This window comes from Gallinula chloropus (genome assembly GCF_964237585.1).
Source record: "Gallinula chloropus genome assembly, chromosome: 12".
Classification (NCBI taxonomy): Eukaryota; Metazoa; Chordata; class Aves; order Gruiformes; family Rallidae; genus Gallinula; species Gallinula chloropus.
In genome coordinates, this window is record NC_140097.1 from 5263273 (window position 1) to 5280558 (window position 17286).

Sequence of the window (17286 nt, forward strand, 5' to 3'; positions counted from 1 at the left end):
CACTTGTCACTTCTGAAGCAGAAAGGATTAAAAACACCTTCAAAGTGGAGAAAACCAAGTGTGGTTCCTTCTTGGATCTAGATCAGCACCCCCAGAAACTGTCCAAGAACCACAGTGATGTTTTACACCAGTTTCTCCATGCTATAGGCAACTAAGGCATCGTGTTTTGCTGCTCTCCTGTGCCTGGCCAGACAGTGTTCCGCCAAGGACAGAGGTGGAGAACACTGGATTTAAATCATATTCATTGCAGTTTTACTTTTTACCATTACACCTTTTTCCTCAAGATATGTAAGCACCAAACTTTGCAGGTATCATGGTTTCACGTTCATATAATACTTTGCTAATACCATGTAGAGTTACTCTGCATTAAGTGGTGCATTTTATCTTTTCACACAAAGGAGACACGTCTGCACCATAGCATATCCTATAGGCAGCTCTTTTCATATCTAAATCCCAAGGATTTTTTGGGTGAAAAAAGAAGATTATGTATTTTTTCAGAAATTAAATGGGATTAACAATTTTGAAAGCAATTTACAAATAGCAATCAGCCCTTGCAATGAAGGTCAAAAGAAAAAGGACACATTAGCAACTGAATATCTTCCCTCCCTTTAAAGTTTTAATACCGCATGCCTGTTAATAATGGGAAATATCCTTCTTCAAGAGTAGCATTTTCAAAAATTGGTAGGATCCTTTTGCTAATTCTAATCTTCTTTTAATAAAATAATTTGTTAAAAAGGATTATATAAAAAAGCATGAAAATGGAATGCCAATAGAAATGTACTGCCTGCACAATAAATAGTTAATGTATTTTCTAAATGAATGATTTAAAATAGCTATTAAAGTAAAGAGAATGAGCTTATGTTTCTAGTAATGACTTCTCTGCCTCAGAATGAAATCTGTAAATCCCTGATTGCAATTTCACATCCCAAAAGAACAAGCAGTCCTGGGACTGATGCTTATTGCCTTTATCATTAATACTACCATACCACATATGTGATTTTTATTTCACTAGGTTGAATATTTAGATTTATATTTTACATCTCATACAGCTATTCTGTCGCAAAAATAAAGCTCTCCAACAAGGCTTTTTTGTATGTACATGCATACATGTATACACAGACTTTCAGTATAACTACAATTTTATTCATAAGAGTGCATAATGATTCAGGCTGTGATTGTTAATAAAAATGCATTTCTAACCATCAAATTTGAGTCTATTATTCTAAGTTAATTGCATTTGCCCTAAAGAGACTTGCGACTGGCTGTCAGCCTATTTGTGTCAGTTCCATTTTATTCATCAGTCAATCTTGTCTCCTCTTTTTTCACATCCCATATATTGATCAAATAGATTTGTTAGCATGCCTCTGCAGCTTTAAAAAAGTTTTTTTGTTGTCAGGTTTATTTGATTACTATATTAGTTTGCATGTTATCTTAATTGTTATTTCAATAGAAAATAAATGCCCTTTGATAGTCCCACAAGATTCCCATTAAATATAATCCATATAACAAGTTAGTGGATGGAGTGAATGTGGTAAGAAAATAAACACATTAAACCTATTTTAAAGGGTGGTATTAATCTGCAGTTGTATTTTACTTGATCCAGAAGACAGGAATAGAAATAAGTACAGTGTGAAACAATTTTGATAAACATCAGTGCCGTATCATTGCATATTATGCTATGTATAAAATACTTTAAGGAAAGAGACATGTGATATAAAATAAACTGAGGTTGTATCTGGAAGAGTGGGTTTTGTGGTTGAGTGTGAAATGGAACGATATTATATATGGCTTTAGACACTAAAAATTAGGCTAGAGAGGCTGCAAGCAGATGCGGGTGGAAATGCTGTGTTACATGGGGCAAATTTTTGATAGGGTGAGAAAATCAGCTTTGAGAGATGTATTTATTGGAGCACAAGATAAACATCATCACTCTGTAAAGACATAATACACTGTCTATGAAATAAATAAAAGTTTAGCTAGATTAAAAAATTGAAACAGCATCTTGTGCATGTTAGTTGGTTTTGGTAACAGCTTCAAGCAAACATGTTTATCTCAGTCTTCTCAAAGGGAAGGTGAAGCAACCAGTTTTTCCTTATGCATGGCCAAAGCTGCCTCTGATATTTTCATTACCAGCAAGACTACTTAACCCTGGATCCTTGCTTAACATTGAATCCAGGATCTCCCTAGCTGGTATCTCACTGGGAAAGCAACAATGATGTGCTTACCATGTAACTCAAAAAACCAAAATATGGGAATTCCACGTGTCTTAAGATAGGCAAGAGAGAACCATAGATTTAATAAAAATTTTAGGAAAGAAACTTGTGTTTTACCTGTACTTAAGGATATTGACCCCATAGCTTTCTGCAACTCAAGTATGAAATTACCAAAGATCTCCAGAATTCTTGTTGAAAGCTAAATCCTTTCATTTCTTTGGCCAGTATTAGTCTTTGTATTACCTAACTTCAGTCACTTAAAAATTCAGCTTCTGGTCTGCATAATTTATATTTTATCTGTAGCCAACTGCAGAGAGATAGAGTGAGAACAGGGACAAAACAAATCTTCCAAAGAACAATTTTTTACTGGCTTAAATTCTTCTGTCAACATGAGATGACTTGCCAGCAGGATGGGCTTGTCTCCTCCACCGATAATTGTGGGAGTTTAGGGCAGACTGAACACAGAATCACAAGGATGGAAAAGACCTTCAAGAGTCCAACAGTACCTGTCCTCTACTAAACCACATCCCTGAGCACCTCATCTACCTGTCTTTTAGATACATCCAGGTTGGTGACTCAAGCCCCTCCCTTGGCAGCCCATTCCAGTGCCCGACAAACCTTTTGGTGAAGAACGTTTTCCTAATGTCTAATCTGAACCTGCCCTGGTGCAGGTCGTGTCACCTCATCCTATCACCTGTCACTTGGGTAAAGTGACCAACACCCATCTCTCTACCACCTCCTTTCAGGTAGTTGTAGGCAGCGATAACGCTCCCCCCTCAGCCTCCTCTTCTCCAAAACACCTACTCAGTTGTAGCTGCTAAAACGAACACGACCCCGAGGGGACCCCACCTCACTATAGCAGGAGCATTTTGAAATGCCTGTTGCCTGGCTGTGGACACTCGAAATGTCCAGCTCCTAGATTATTATTTTTCACCTGGAACCTCTTTCACAGTATTTCATACCAAACCACCACGCTAAAGTTTCGGATGCCCTAAAATAAAGCTCAAATCTGCAACTGTCCTAGAGCAGTTAGTGACACTCCTGCAATTCAGAAGCACACGGCGTGATGATAGTTTCAAGCTAAACTATTATGACCAGCTAGTATGGAATATAAACAGGAACAGATGAGAAGAATACAGCCTCAACATTTGAGACAACAAAGACAGAGTGAAATGATTGCTACATAAAAGACATTTCAAAGACCTCCCAGAAAAGCAGGCATAAAAATCCCCAATAAAAAGGCTCAGCAAGAAAACTGTCACACCCCCTAATCCTCAGCAGACTTTAACAAGATGTTCGCATGAGCCAGAGATTGTCTCCTTCCCCAGAAGACAAAAGGCACAGAAAACAATACTGTCTAGCATAGGATTAGGAGGCAAGAGATAGATAAAAAGGATTCCTTAACCTTACAATTAGAAACCCCAACTCTCCAGCCAAAAGGATAATCAGAAACAGACTGCAAACCTGTGTCTCCATAATTGCTGCATCTTTCTTTACTCTTTGAAAACTGATATATTTTCTGAAGATTTATTTTTTTAATTTATTGCCACCCCAAAGGTTTTGATGGCCACTTAACTACAAGACAACCGCTGCTACCACCAAACCACAATTTGGCACACGTGGCAGTAGCCTTATTTACCATTCTTTATATTTCCACCACCTCCAGCCAAGCAAAAATTTAATTTCCAATGATCATACCATCCTCTCAGTAAATCGTACAACAAAAAGCAAAATTATACATAATGCACCAGTCTTCTAACAAATTATCAGCTTACTGTGCCCTAAACCAGACACACACACAGATTCTTCATGCCAAACCTGGCATAAGCATGTGCTCTGATTAAAAAGGAAACAACTTAGTTGTTATAACGAGCATCTTTAGCTTTATTTGGTATTACTAATGCCTTTAAACAGAAGGCAGGGTACTGGCAAGAGTAGGAAACAGACTTGGAGGGGGAGGAAACCTACAGGCTAGAAAGAAACTATATTCTCCAAAGTTTGACCCTCCTGCCATAGCTAGCTACTGACCAGAAGCTGTAATACCTGTACAAGTTCACTGCATTAAACACGTAGGACTATCTGAAGCTGAACAAGACAGAATCACAGAACCATAGAGGGTGGGAGGTTGCTCCAGAGATTGAGTCCAACCCCCCGCCAAAGCAGGGTTCCTAGGACAGGTCGCACAGGTTGGCATCCAGAGGGGTCTGGAATATCTCCAGAGAAGGAGACTCCACATCTCCCTTGGCAGCCTGTCCCAGGGCTCTGACACACTTACCCCGTGAAGAAGTTCATCCACATACTGTTGCAGAAATTCCTGTGCTCCAACTTGAAGCCATTGCCCCTTGTCCTGTCCTCACAGACCACTGAGAAGAGGCTGACTATTTCCCCTTGTGCCCCACACTTCGGATGTTTATGAACATTGACCAGATCCCCATTGAGGGACAGCTGGCAATTAAGCAGTCATCACCACCAAGCAGCTGATGTTGCCAGCCATTCACAGTCCATCAGAAAAGGAAAAGTCAAACAATTTCTTTTTTCCTTCGGGAGCAGCACACTTGCAGACTATCAGTACACGCTCTTCTGATCCTACTTTGTCTCTCAGACCTTAAACTCCTGCCTTAAACCAATATTCAGTGGTCTTGCTCTGTGCAAGCTAGACACTACCTCAGAGCTGCCTCATGCTGTGGCAGATGAAATAATCCCCCTAAGTAAACTACTTGAAACCACTTAGAAAGAGGTTGACGGAGATGCCGCCTTAACTACTGTCATTTGTTATGGAAAGACGTAAACAGATCACACTTCCCAGAAGAATCACGGCTTGAATCAAGCTCACAGGAAAAGGCATGTTTCTATTGTCTGTTTAGTAAGCCTCAAAGCCTGGCTTGCACATACTTGTAGACTGAAAGGGACAAAACTTATCTACAGATTTCTAAGTGAATTTACTAGACCTCAGTCCAGATGAGAACGGGTAACTCACTGTGTATGTCCCTAGAGCACATAGCTAGTGGCGTTCCAACAGAGCAACACAGAATGCGAATCACTGCAAGGTAGGAGGGCAGAATAGTGTGGCATAAGGAAACTAATGTGTTCTCAGCCACACAGTGCCCCAGGGACTCCTGGTCTTCCTTGTGGCATAGCATCAGAAACTCAAGTTTTCACCAACAAGCATCCTCATTCCCCATGCCATGAGGAGCTTTGCTGCTGTCCTGCTGAAAGACCAGCTATTCTTGAATCAAAAGCATAGAAATAGCTCCATGGTACCCCGTCTGTTGTCTGAACATCACATACAGATGTTTTCCTCATTTTATGAGCAAGCTTCATGTTGCCAGTACCACAAGCACAACTTCAGACTCACACAGTATTTCTCCCAATTTGCATTCAGATCCAGATTTACCAAAACAACCACAGAACATTATTTCTTCAAGTGACCCCTGAGCAGCACAAAACCTGCATCCAGTGGGATCACAATGCCACTCAAATATTCAGCCATTTTGATAAGACTTCTGTCTTCCTCTCCAAGCAGAGAAGAACCACATTGTGCTACAAACACCATGAAATTCTCTGCTTGGCTCTCATTACTGATTTTGAGATTCACTGCCTTAGACTGAGTAAAACCCTAATATGCCTGAAAGCATCAGAAGTATTGCCATACTGACACAGAAAAATAAAGATGTGTAAGCTAAATTTGAACATCTATCATATCCTAAACCACAGTCCAGAAATCTAGACTGCCTGGATTACAGTGGCTATATTAAATAACTTATTCTGCTAGCTTCAAAAACTTAGAGTCCATACAACTTTACATGTAGCATTGGTAGGAACAGGGAGGTAATAAAGAACTCGTTGATGAGGTCTGCTTTCAGGTTCTTTACCAGTGTTTTCCTTTATTGCAATTATTTTAATGAAGATTTTGCCTAATTAAGATTTTCATGATTTGACGTAGAAAGCAGATGCAGCACCTGATACTGTATGCCCTGGAGCCAAAAATTTCTATCAGCTTTAATGGGCATCAGGATGGTCTCTCATGGATCAAGGCAGAGTCATTTCACTGATCAGGTGGGTGAAGACCACTCAGACATGAACCACCAAAAAGACATAGAAAAAAAACTCCATAAACTTTACTCACTCAGGGATGAATGCTGCAGTAGTGAGCCAGGATCCTTGGGGAAGTTTCTGATCCTCCAGATAAGTCACGTTGACTGTGTGAAAACTGCCTGCATTGCCTAGGGAAAAAAAAAATCATCTCAGTGAGAGAACAGAGGACACTGGATCCTTAAAAAGGGAAGGGGTGTCTCCCAACTTTTGTTAAGAGCTGTTTTTCCGTATTTGTAAAGTCAAGTAGGGGATTAAGACTCCAGCTCCAGTAGCTTGACTTTTCTCTTTCCTCTGATAACAAGACAGTTTTAAGGCAAAACATTGGTGCCTGTGTGTAATAGCAAATCTACCTCATCAACTGAGGAGTTCTACTGCTTGGTGAAGCCTTCCTCTCCCATTCTTGTTTTCCAGAACTGGACAACCCCATCCTGAAGCCCCTTGGAGACTCAGGTAAGTCCCCCACCTTCACAGCTCCTCTCCTTACAGTACACAGGGCATGGCATCACATTTTGCAGCTGCTGAAGTGGGGCCTTTCATGCAAGAAAATGAGCTCAATTATTCTAATTCCACAGGGAAAACAAGTAACCCTTTTTTGCCTTAATAATGACTCATCATCCATTTCAGCCTATCTCTAAAAGGGGGCTATTATTTGTATTAGTGACTTAAACACTTTAAGGTTCACTCAAAACAGCAGAACAAGCATAGAAGTGTTATACAGAGGACTAAGCCTACAAGCTTCTATGCACAAAGATAACAAACCCTTACCCTCACAAACATTTTTTTATAAAAACTGAGGAAACACCCCAAAAGCTCCAGCCAATGGGCCACACAAAACCCACCTGTTTCAATTTGCAGGATCTTAATGGATTACTTCAAGATCAGAAAAACCCTCAAACCCATACCTGGTCCCCTTCCAAGAGCTACTGCTTCTGTACATTACCCAGACAAGAACCATGGCACCATTGCCTTTTCTTACCTTTATTTATCTGCTAGAGAAGGAGGAAGGCTCTCCCTTCCCAACTGAGGATACTTTCCTGAGCAAGGGCTCCTGAACTCCCCCAAAAGCCTTTAGAAGGCGAAGATACACCAATTTATCTGCTTCCTACTTAGCCACAGCTGAAGTGGGTCATGCTCATTTGCTCTCTTTGATCACCTTTAATTGGAGATGCCCAGCTGGAGTCAGCCTGAGAGCTCTCAGATTTGGATGCTAGCCCACAGCAGTCCTTACCACGACCATCAATTGGGCTATTGCTGATTAGAGGGTGAGCACACCAGAATCTGCTTTACCTGCAGGCTGGACTCTTCTGGTAACGATGAGCTGACTGCCTCAGAGACCATGGAAACACTGTGTCCCCATTCCGACCTTTCTTAACGTGGCACCCAAGACCCTGTTGTTGTAGGCAAAGAGCCTGCAACCAACTGCTCTGTATTTGTTTGTACTGCAAGTGCACACAATGCAAACTTTCTCTGCTAGTTAGAGGACACTGCTGGGGCTTTGGTAGGCAAGGTCAAGACAACATTAGCCTGCTCTGATAAAGCATGAGGAGGTAAATAATTCTGTGTAGCTCAGAAGTCATTCAGATGGTACTTTTGGCATTTTCTCCCCCTGCTTTTGTTCTGTCAGTCTGAAGAGAACAGCTCGTGTGATGTAATTTAGAATGGAGCTTTTTTAAAGCTTTCACTCAGGAAAAGCTTCAGGAGCTCTGGGGGTATAGCTTAGCTCCGAGAAATAGAAAGAAAGCAAGTTTGCATTGACAGCTTGATCCCAGAGAGAGGTGGCTGCCTGCTTGTCTAACAGGTCCTCTGGGTCTGGATGAGGCAGAGACAGAGGAGCAGTCATATTAAGTGAACGCGCGCTGCCAATGTTAAAGGAACAATTACCATTATTCTGCATAGTTCACTGTTTGCTACTGCTATTTCCTTCAATAAAACCTCTTTTCACTTGCCAATTGGAGCTTGTCATGTAACAATATTTCTTATGCACAATACACATACTAAAATGCCCCTGTGTTTTTAATACATTTATAGTTGTTAACAATAGCGGTATAGTGACAGAAAAAATGTACTTGCTTTGAATACAGAATAGACTGAAAAAAGAACAAACCAGAGGCCCTGCTCTGAAGGATTCATGGGGGTTAGATTGTGCCTGATCTGTGTGTTCAAACAGTGACACCTCTTCCATCTCATTGACACCCACTTTTTCCTCACAGGGCCTGGGCTGTGACCTCCTTGCTTGGAGGGGGTTGTACACCTGAGCCTTGTGCAAAAGCTGTGCTGAAAGTTTTGATGTGAGGAAGTGTTGAGGAGAGGGTTGAGCTCTCACCTGCCCTACACCTCAGCAGCCTTGAGGAGGGTGGAGAAGGGGTGCCGCTCCTGGGACTTGGATAAGCTCGGTGTACTGAAGGTCACCCAACCAACCATCTGGTCCTTGTGTGTGGTCCACAGATGGGTGGGAGCATGCTGACCTACCATCTAGCAGCACGTGGAACCTCTGGCGTTCACTGCTTATGTCCAACACTAGCAAAACTCCTCGGGAGTGCGGTTCCTTGCAAAGGAGGACAAACAGCCAGCGCTGGGGAGAGGCTGGCGTTTCAGCCAGGCTGCAGGGACTCAGCAGCTCTCTTCTGAAAGCTCATACAATGAGGACATTGTGTGAGTCCTGCACTTGCCAACATCACAAAGCCAGGCGGAAATGACTGCAGTGAAGGTGCCACAGTGAGAAGAAATTATATGTTTGTGCTCAGGAGCGGGCTGAACCTAATATTTCACACACCCAAATGAACAAGCAGCTGTTTGGAAACCTTTGTAGCAGAGTCATGAAGGAAAATGTCTTCTGCCGTAAGATTCATGTTTTCTAAGAACACTATTTTGCTCTGAACAAGTTAATGTACACAGGAAAAGACATCTTGAGTGTTCCTGGGCTCTCCTACACTATCCAGGAATAGTGATAGACTGTGAGTTTAAACACATACTTCCACCGCACAGGCAGAGAAGTGTATTAAATACTGTTAGCAGAAACATTACAGTGTTTACCTTTGCCAGAGCAGGCAAGAGTGTATCATTCTAAAAGTACGTATTATGTAACTAAGAAACAGTAGATGTCATCTGTGTGCTCACAGAATAGATGTTCTGCATCTTTGGTGCCCCCCAGGAAAAAAATGCTTTGTGGAAAGGTGTATGGCTTGATACCTCTTCTGCTTCCCATTCTGCTAAAGGCTTTGTCTACAACAACTCTTTCTGAGGAAAAGAGCAAAGAAAACCCAGAGAAGGTTATTGCATTGGATGTTGTTCTGGAGCCTGATCTGTTGAGCTCCCTGGAAGTCTTCCCGATGACAGCTGCTGATATCAGATCTGGCTGCTGTGGACCTTTCCACCATCACCCAGCAAAGTCTTCTCAGCAGCACCAGGGGCAGTGCTCAGGTAGCAATAAGAGCAATAACATTTGCACTACTGGACAAGTCCAGCTCCCACTTGTGTTCCAGTATGGCATGCAGCTGAGAGGGGGAAAAAACAGAAGTGTTTGCAAGGAAAGTCTCTAGAAGACATAAGACTCTCACAGATTGCCACTCATCATTGGATTCAAATCAAAGAAAAGCTTTTATAACTTATTAGAAGACATGTTTTTTGTAGTCATATATCATCACACGCCAATTTACCACGAATAGAGTTTTAAGCATCATCTATGAGACACGCTGCATCTTCTGTGATTTGCAGCTCTATTTGACAGAGTTTAAACTGTTTGGATATATTTTAAGAATATATGTGGTTTTGATGGTGTTTCCCCCCACCAAATCAAAATGCTGGCAGCCTCGGATCTCCTCTGGCAGTAGTGCTGTGCAAGGATATCTTTGTGACCACTTGTGTCCAATACCTGCTTTGGGAATAAACCCTTGGCACAAAACTTCAGTGTCATTGAGAAAGCAGCACGGTTGCCAAAGACCTTGGGACGTGAAAGGAAGACACTGTGCTGTCTTTTCATTGGAAAGTTCACAGATTCTGCCTAGAGATCCCTCTGATATTTTCACTTTTCAATAGATAGTGCTTACCAAAAATAAAACTGAGAATTTTAAGTGCTTTCCAAATTTAATGACACAGAGTTTTAGGTGGAAAAAATTTCCTTCTAGTAAGCTCAGTATTTTCTGGTTTACATTATCTATACATTTCCCAAACTAAACAGAGTGAGCAATTGCATGAGCACGTCCATGGATGAGATCTACCTTTAGTTCCCATGCCAGCATGTTAAATAAAACCCTGTCCACTTCTGGCTACTCCATTCTAGTTAGGATTTTGTTTCTGAAACTTGATCACATTGGCAAACAGTCTTAACCCCATTGATGAAGTAATTAATTAACTGTGAGAGGAAGGAAGGAAGATTGAATTAATGCATCAATGCTGTTGAGGCAAAGATTGTAATAACAATAACAACAATAATAAAAATAATGGTGATATTTTCTCTTTCTTTAATTCAAAACCAATTCAAAACCAATGTGATCAATTCAGATAAGAAAATGCATCAAAACCTCCAGCTTCACACTCTGCAGTGAGGAATAAAAAATTTTGAAAGTTTTGAGCTATCCCTGCAAGACAACAAGCAGCTGCCTGTGAGAACTGGGATGGACCTGCCCTCTCCCAAAGCCCTGCAGCCTGGGGAGGGGACAGGGACTGGCATGGCCCTGTGGTGGCTGGGGTGACTTGCTGAGGTTGCCAAAAATAAATAGATGCTTAGCCCTCCACTTGAAGGCTGTGTGGTTTCAGATTGCATTCAGATTTACTAGCTCTGAGTTGGTTTAATTAGCACTTTAAGCAAAATGTCAGGAGAGAGCAGCCTTGAAACAGAGAGAAACAAGGGAATATGGAAAGCAGACTTTATTTTTCTTTACACAAGATTTTTAGGACGGTTTCATGTGATGGACCTCTCATACCACCTACAAAATCCAAAAATCTAATCTGGGGTTTAAATTCAACATCAGAAATAACCACTCCTTCCTAGAAACTCTCCAAGAGGATGAGCTCTTTCAATAGCTGCTGGAGTAACAACAGGATACCAGGATGCTCTGATCATAAACTAGAGGAAATTAATTCAAAACAGGTAAAAACAAAAAATAGAAAAAGAAGACAAGAAGAACCTATCAGGAATCAGTATGTGAAATGCCAGGAGACCCTGCTGCTCTCTGGACTAACCCCAATTACTATCATGCATTTATTTCATGGAGGCTGTTTCACAGTCACAACAGCCAGGATGTGAATAGAGACCTAAAGAAGAACTTGGTAGGAAAGAAAACAGTGGCTGAAGCAGAATTTGGAAGATCCAATCTAGAAACAAACCTTAGAACCTTTGGCACAGCTTTCCCAGAGGATACCTGGCTGTATCGCACACCCCGGCCCATGGGCTTCAGTGGTTGCATCGCCTGGTGACCAGCTGAGGTGATGTTTCTGCTGCAGTTAACACTTGATACCAAAGCTGTGAAGTTCCTGTGAAAATCCAGTGATTTATCTTGGTGCTCATCAGCTGAGGGCTCCTGAGGACCTGGCGCCAAGCTCTGACACGGAGCGATGGATAGTTCAGGTCTCTGGGCAAGTCACCTGTAAACCATCCAGTGAACATGCTACAAAAGCAGTTGTGAATTTTGCTATTGTGTTCGTTGAGAGCATGAATTATGTTCAGTGTCTAATGCAGATGATGAGGTCTGATGCAATAGGGACTTTGGAATTAGCACATAAAAACCTTTTCATAAAGCGTTTGGTCCCCCCCTTCTTGCAAAGTTCATTGCAACTCTCGAGTGCAAGTGAACAACAGAAAATTCATACTGATACCTTCAATTCTTTTTTAAGCATCCTTAAATCCAGGGTTTTTTTTTTTTCCCCTGCTGTACATCTTACTTTTTATAGTTAAAAGTAATTTTAAAGCAAAAAAGAACATAAACAATATACACTGACTCTTGACACTCCATTGCTTTTTTAAACTAGAATAATAAAAATTTGCAAATGAACAAAAGAGTGGGAGGAAGATATCTGATTTACAATGTTTTTGAGATAAAGAACACTATAAAAAAAGATCAATGTGAATAATAAAGCATTGTTAACTGAGTCATGACATTTCTATTCTCAGTGAAAATTTGAACAGTAGAGCTCTGCAAATGAGCACCTTGTGCCATTTTCAAAGTGGGAGGAAGACATATAATTATAATTTTTAAAGTGAAGAGAATTTAAAAAAAAATCTCTGGGAAAAAGTTTATTGAAAAACATATCGACATATCAATATGACATAAATTACTTTAATTTTATTAAACTGGGGGGGGGGGGAGAGGGGGGGAAGAACCTCTTTTTGAAGACTGGCTGCAGAAAGCATTCCTTGAAAAGAATTTTCTTTATTAAAAACTCTTTTGCTAAGATGAAACAGCACCGAATGTCAGCACTACCGTATATTTATTCTGTAACTCTTCCAACAGCTGAGATCTATAAAAGAAACATATTTTCAAAACAGTTTTAACCTCCATTGTCTTGATCATTCGTATTAACATTTTTCATGTCACCTATTGAAATGCCTTAAAGGAACCTTTTATTCAGTCAAAATTAATTAAGCCATTTTCTTAAACAGCCTCCAAAAAGTAAAAAGGACGTAATGTTGTGCATTTTACTTGACATACGTTTTCTGCCATTTGGCTTATTTATGTGATGAGAGCAAAACTTCATATTTATGGTATCAAATCTGCAGAGAAAAGTGATTTTGAGAGAGAAGAAAACTAACTCTGCTCTTACTGCATGTGCAATTTAATCCACAGTGAAAATACAGCATTGATCAGATTACTCCAATTGAGTCATTTAGTACTTTGGCATTCCTGAAGTTAGGGCCCAGCTGTGAAATCATAGTTGGGGCCAAACTTTGCTGTTAGAAAAGTGCACATGGCTCCCATTTTCTTCAAAGGGAATGACACACATGGCCAATATTTAACTTTCACCTCTTCCATTCTTCAGCTAGCACACCCATAACCAGTGGGCTACATGCAGGCAATTTAATAGAATTAAGAATATAATCAAGATTTTCCAAGACTTACTAGTGAGTTGGGCTATATAATTCAATACACCTCACAGCACAGATGCTTGGCATATTTGGAAAATCAGGCCATTTCAAATGTCTTACTTTAAGCAGGTAAAATCATGAATGATTAAGTATTTTGGCCATTGGCTCCTAAGAAACTGGGCGTAGTATACCCCTTCAAAATCATAAACTCCATTTTCCAGGTTGCCTGGGATGCCTGGGAGACTCAAAACATCCCTACCCATCTTGGGTACTGCATTTGTACACATTTCTACCCTGCCACTACCATTATGGGACTTGAACATAGTGCAGATGCTCTTCTGCAGCAGCCATCACCTCAAGAAAGTCTAGGTTCTGGTTCTGCAGATGCCCTGGGATGGACTGGACCGCTGGGATGGCCCACAAGGCTTTGAGTTCTAAGTGCCAAAGAGAGAGAAAAAACATATATCCCAAAATCTAGCTGCCCTGTGATGCATCCAGATCTTCATTTCAACTCAAGGTCAAGTGGAAAACTTTCCTACCATCCTTGCTGACTCTCCTCTTCGCTTTCCCCCGACTCCATCTGTTCCTCACCCATCTCCTTCGTTCCGCACTCGCCTCCCTCTTCTTCCTGTGTCCATCTGTTCCCTCCTTCCTCAACGCAAGTTAGGGAAGGGAAGTAAATTCAGTCATTCAGTGAACAGATTTCAAGATGAACCCCCCTCCCTCTTCAGCTCCAACTTCATTCATCGTGGTAAAAATTATGATGAATAGAAATGTTGAAGGTGAAAATTTATTAGGGATTGTGTTGCTTTCTTATATCAAAAGCAGTTAAAGCTGCATATAAACATTGGCTTCATTCATTTTTGTTAATATATGGTATAATTAGTGAGAAATATTAGTGGAAGTGCTTGCTATGCAGTCCATCAACACATGTCTGTCAGAGCTTAGGATCTGGGCCAAAATTTTTTGCCAGTCCTGTGATAGATTTATAATAAGCCTATAGAAGGCTTTACAGTCAGCTGGGTCACTAATTCATGAAGTTAAAACGTATGCAATGAGGTCAAAAATTCACTATTGATATAATACCCCCTCCAGGGATTGCACCATTAGCTTTGTTACTGCAACAGCAAAAAAAAGTAAACTCAAAGCTCCTCTGAATTACTGGTCCATCATCATAAATCAGAAAAGAAGCACTTGCACAGGTTTATGATGTCATATGAAGCCCCAAATATATTTATAACCTTGTGTACTATTTCCTGTTTCCCTATAACAAAAATAAACAGTCTCTAAATCCCCTGTATCCTTATGCCTGAGCTCAGCAAGATGTAATGGGCTCAAAGCTAATGATATATTAGTCTAGAGTAGCTTGCTTTGGGTCAGCTGTGATGCCCGCTGTCCCTCTGGCCTCTCCTACATGGATGAATGCAGTTCCCACGGAGTTTGCTTCAATTGCTTCACTCCCTGTAGGGACAGATCCACAGCCCCAAATCCTGCTTTGCCTTCCTGGCTCTGAGAGAGAAAAGAAAGGGAAATTTAAGCCTCCAATCCCTGGGCAGGGAGTGGATGGCTTGGCAAGCGTAGCATAACTGGAGAAGCCCAACATCCATGGGGGGACCTGAGCTTGCCACCACAGGGACCTTGGGCATCTTGTCCATGAAGAACTTCAGAGGTTGGAGTTTGAGGGTGAAACTTCCTTTCTCCTCTTTCTGATGATTTGTGGTGCTCACCTAAGGTTTCTGGGGTTTGGGCACGGATGATAACCTGCACTTCATTGCAAATCTCCCAGCTCTCAGATTTTCTGTATCTACCTGAAACAGGAACTTTGGTGTTTGCTGGTGATCCTCTTCCCCTCTTCTCAGATGAAACTTTCTCTCTTGGAAATTTGTTTTATTTTAGACTTCCTTTCCAGAATTGAGGCAAAGGGGAACAGAAACAGTGCTCTGCCCCCTGTAATGCCCCCCTGCAAGGCAGCATGTTTGTCTCTATTTGCCCCCAGAGCAAAAACTGTCACTAAGTGGCTGGGGGTGCTACATGGGCCAAACCATGATTATTTACAATGTCCCTCTGCAATGTTGTTTTGTTTTTCCACCAAGACAGCTGCACCAGCTCCCTGCCTCTCCCGACGCTCTCCGGGCTGACACCAAGAAGCGAGGACCATCCAGGTAAGCTGCTGGCTCCATGCATGTGGCATACTGTGCAGATACCCCTGGCATCCCCTCCTCTTGCTGCTGGAAAGCCCTTTAGACTGGTAAGAACTATTTTGTGTTTCCTTTTTGAAACAGGGCCACCGAAACCCTGGCTTTGGGTTTCATTTTATTATGAGCCTTTTCAAACCAAGTGAGTTCAGTTCAAGCCTTTATACTTCCAAGTTATCATCCATCAGGTCCGATGTAGTCCTGCCTGCTTCATCTCAGGGCTGAATGGACGTGGCACACAGCTCTTTCAGTGATGAGTGTGTGATATATTAAACAGACAGGTAGCGACAGCAGTGCATGGGATAATGAATGGCAGGGAGATCAGCCAGGCGTTCCTTTGGTTCTTTTGCTGCACTGATATAGGAAGATGCCTCACGGTGAAATTAAAGCGTTATATGTCCTATACCACTGGAGTTTTCCACACACTTCATCATTAACCCTTAGGATTCCTTGCCACAGGGGTGTGAGGCCAATGGCCACTCACTGCCAGAATGGATTTGGAATAATTGCCACCAGCGAGTAGAGGCACAGGGTCCCTTGTCCTTCACTTAAAGGATGTGCCAGAGCCTCACACAGGGTGATAAATCAGTCCTCTTCCTTCTCTTTAAGAGACAGCTCCTCCTAACCAGTTATTCCAGGTAGCCCGGTGGCATCCCCCATCTGACTGCAGTCACTGTCCAGCAGAATAGAACACCTTTTCTCCCCCCTGTCCCTTGCCAAAAAACAAACTTAGAGCCCTTATATGCCGCTGTATAAAAGCTAATTTCAAAAGTGTGCTAGGAAACTCCAGCCTCCTATTGTCCAGGGCTGCAAGATCCTGGTTTGTGCCTGAGCCACTGATGAGAAATAAAAGTCAGGGCACCTACTGTGAATGCCAGTCTTGGTATCACTGCTCCTCACTATTAACCAGAGGGATCTGTGGCTGGCATCAGTGGCAAGTGATTTACGTTGTGCTTTCATCCAATTAGACACTGTAGCCAGCCATAGGAATCGCTCAACTTAAAGAAAAATAAAAATTTGAGTATCAAGACTATCTCAGTCTTTCATACAAACATGGGTTAGCTATCCCAGTCTTCTACTGCAACAGTCAAGGGAAGCCCCAGCTTCCCCAGTTAAGGAAGAAGGTTGCTACTTCAGGGCACTATTTAAAAATGGTACTTTGGGGGTGTTTACTTCCAGCTGCCTCTGCCTAACAATAAATAGCATGAGCTTTCTTCTTTATGATACACTTACTTCTTCTCTTTTTATTCACTTGAGTGGATGATTTCTACACATTAAAAACACAGGCATTTGTGGGTATCTGAAACTGAACACACGCTCTTAAAAGACAATAACAAAGTTTGACCCTCTGCCCATTTCTAATTGCAACTTAAACTTTTTATTTTTACAGCCTCATCTAACAGTAAACATAAATAATAACAGTTGTACATAATATATTTTTAAAGCCTATTTGGATCCACTTATTTGTTCCAATCTCTCAACTACTCTTCCATGCAGCACCAAACTATAAAAGAAAAGGAAAAGCACTAACCGCTTCTTTTTTCTTTTTTTATGCTGGTCTAGCATAATCTTTATTTCTTTAGACACTTTGTGCAAACATTAAATTGATAAAAGGCATAATGTAGATGGACCCACAGCTGAACTGAAGGTAATTGCATAAAAATGAAATGGGGACCTATAATTGTACACTGCTTTAGCCTCTACCGTGCTGTTTTCTGGAAGCAAGGATCTCGCTTGTCATAGCAAGTTGCTTGTTACAGTG

The 17286-nt window shown here is 41.4% G+C and overlaps 1 protein-coding gene across 1 annotated transcript in view; it reads left to right on the forward strand.

Moving 5' to 3' along the window:
• MDFIC2 (MyoD family inhibitor domain containing 2) overlaps positions 1–17286 on the forward strand; it is a gene marked incomplete at both ends in the record, with an annotated part of 45671 nt that overhangs the window by 20000 nt on the left and 8385 nt on the right. The window contains one exon of the mRNA XM_084269412.1: positions 6720–6758. Within this exon, the coding sequence (XP_084125538.1) occupies positions 6720–6758 (39 nt within the window). The remainder of the gene's footprint in view (positions 1–6719; positions 6759–17286) is intronic.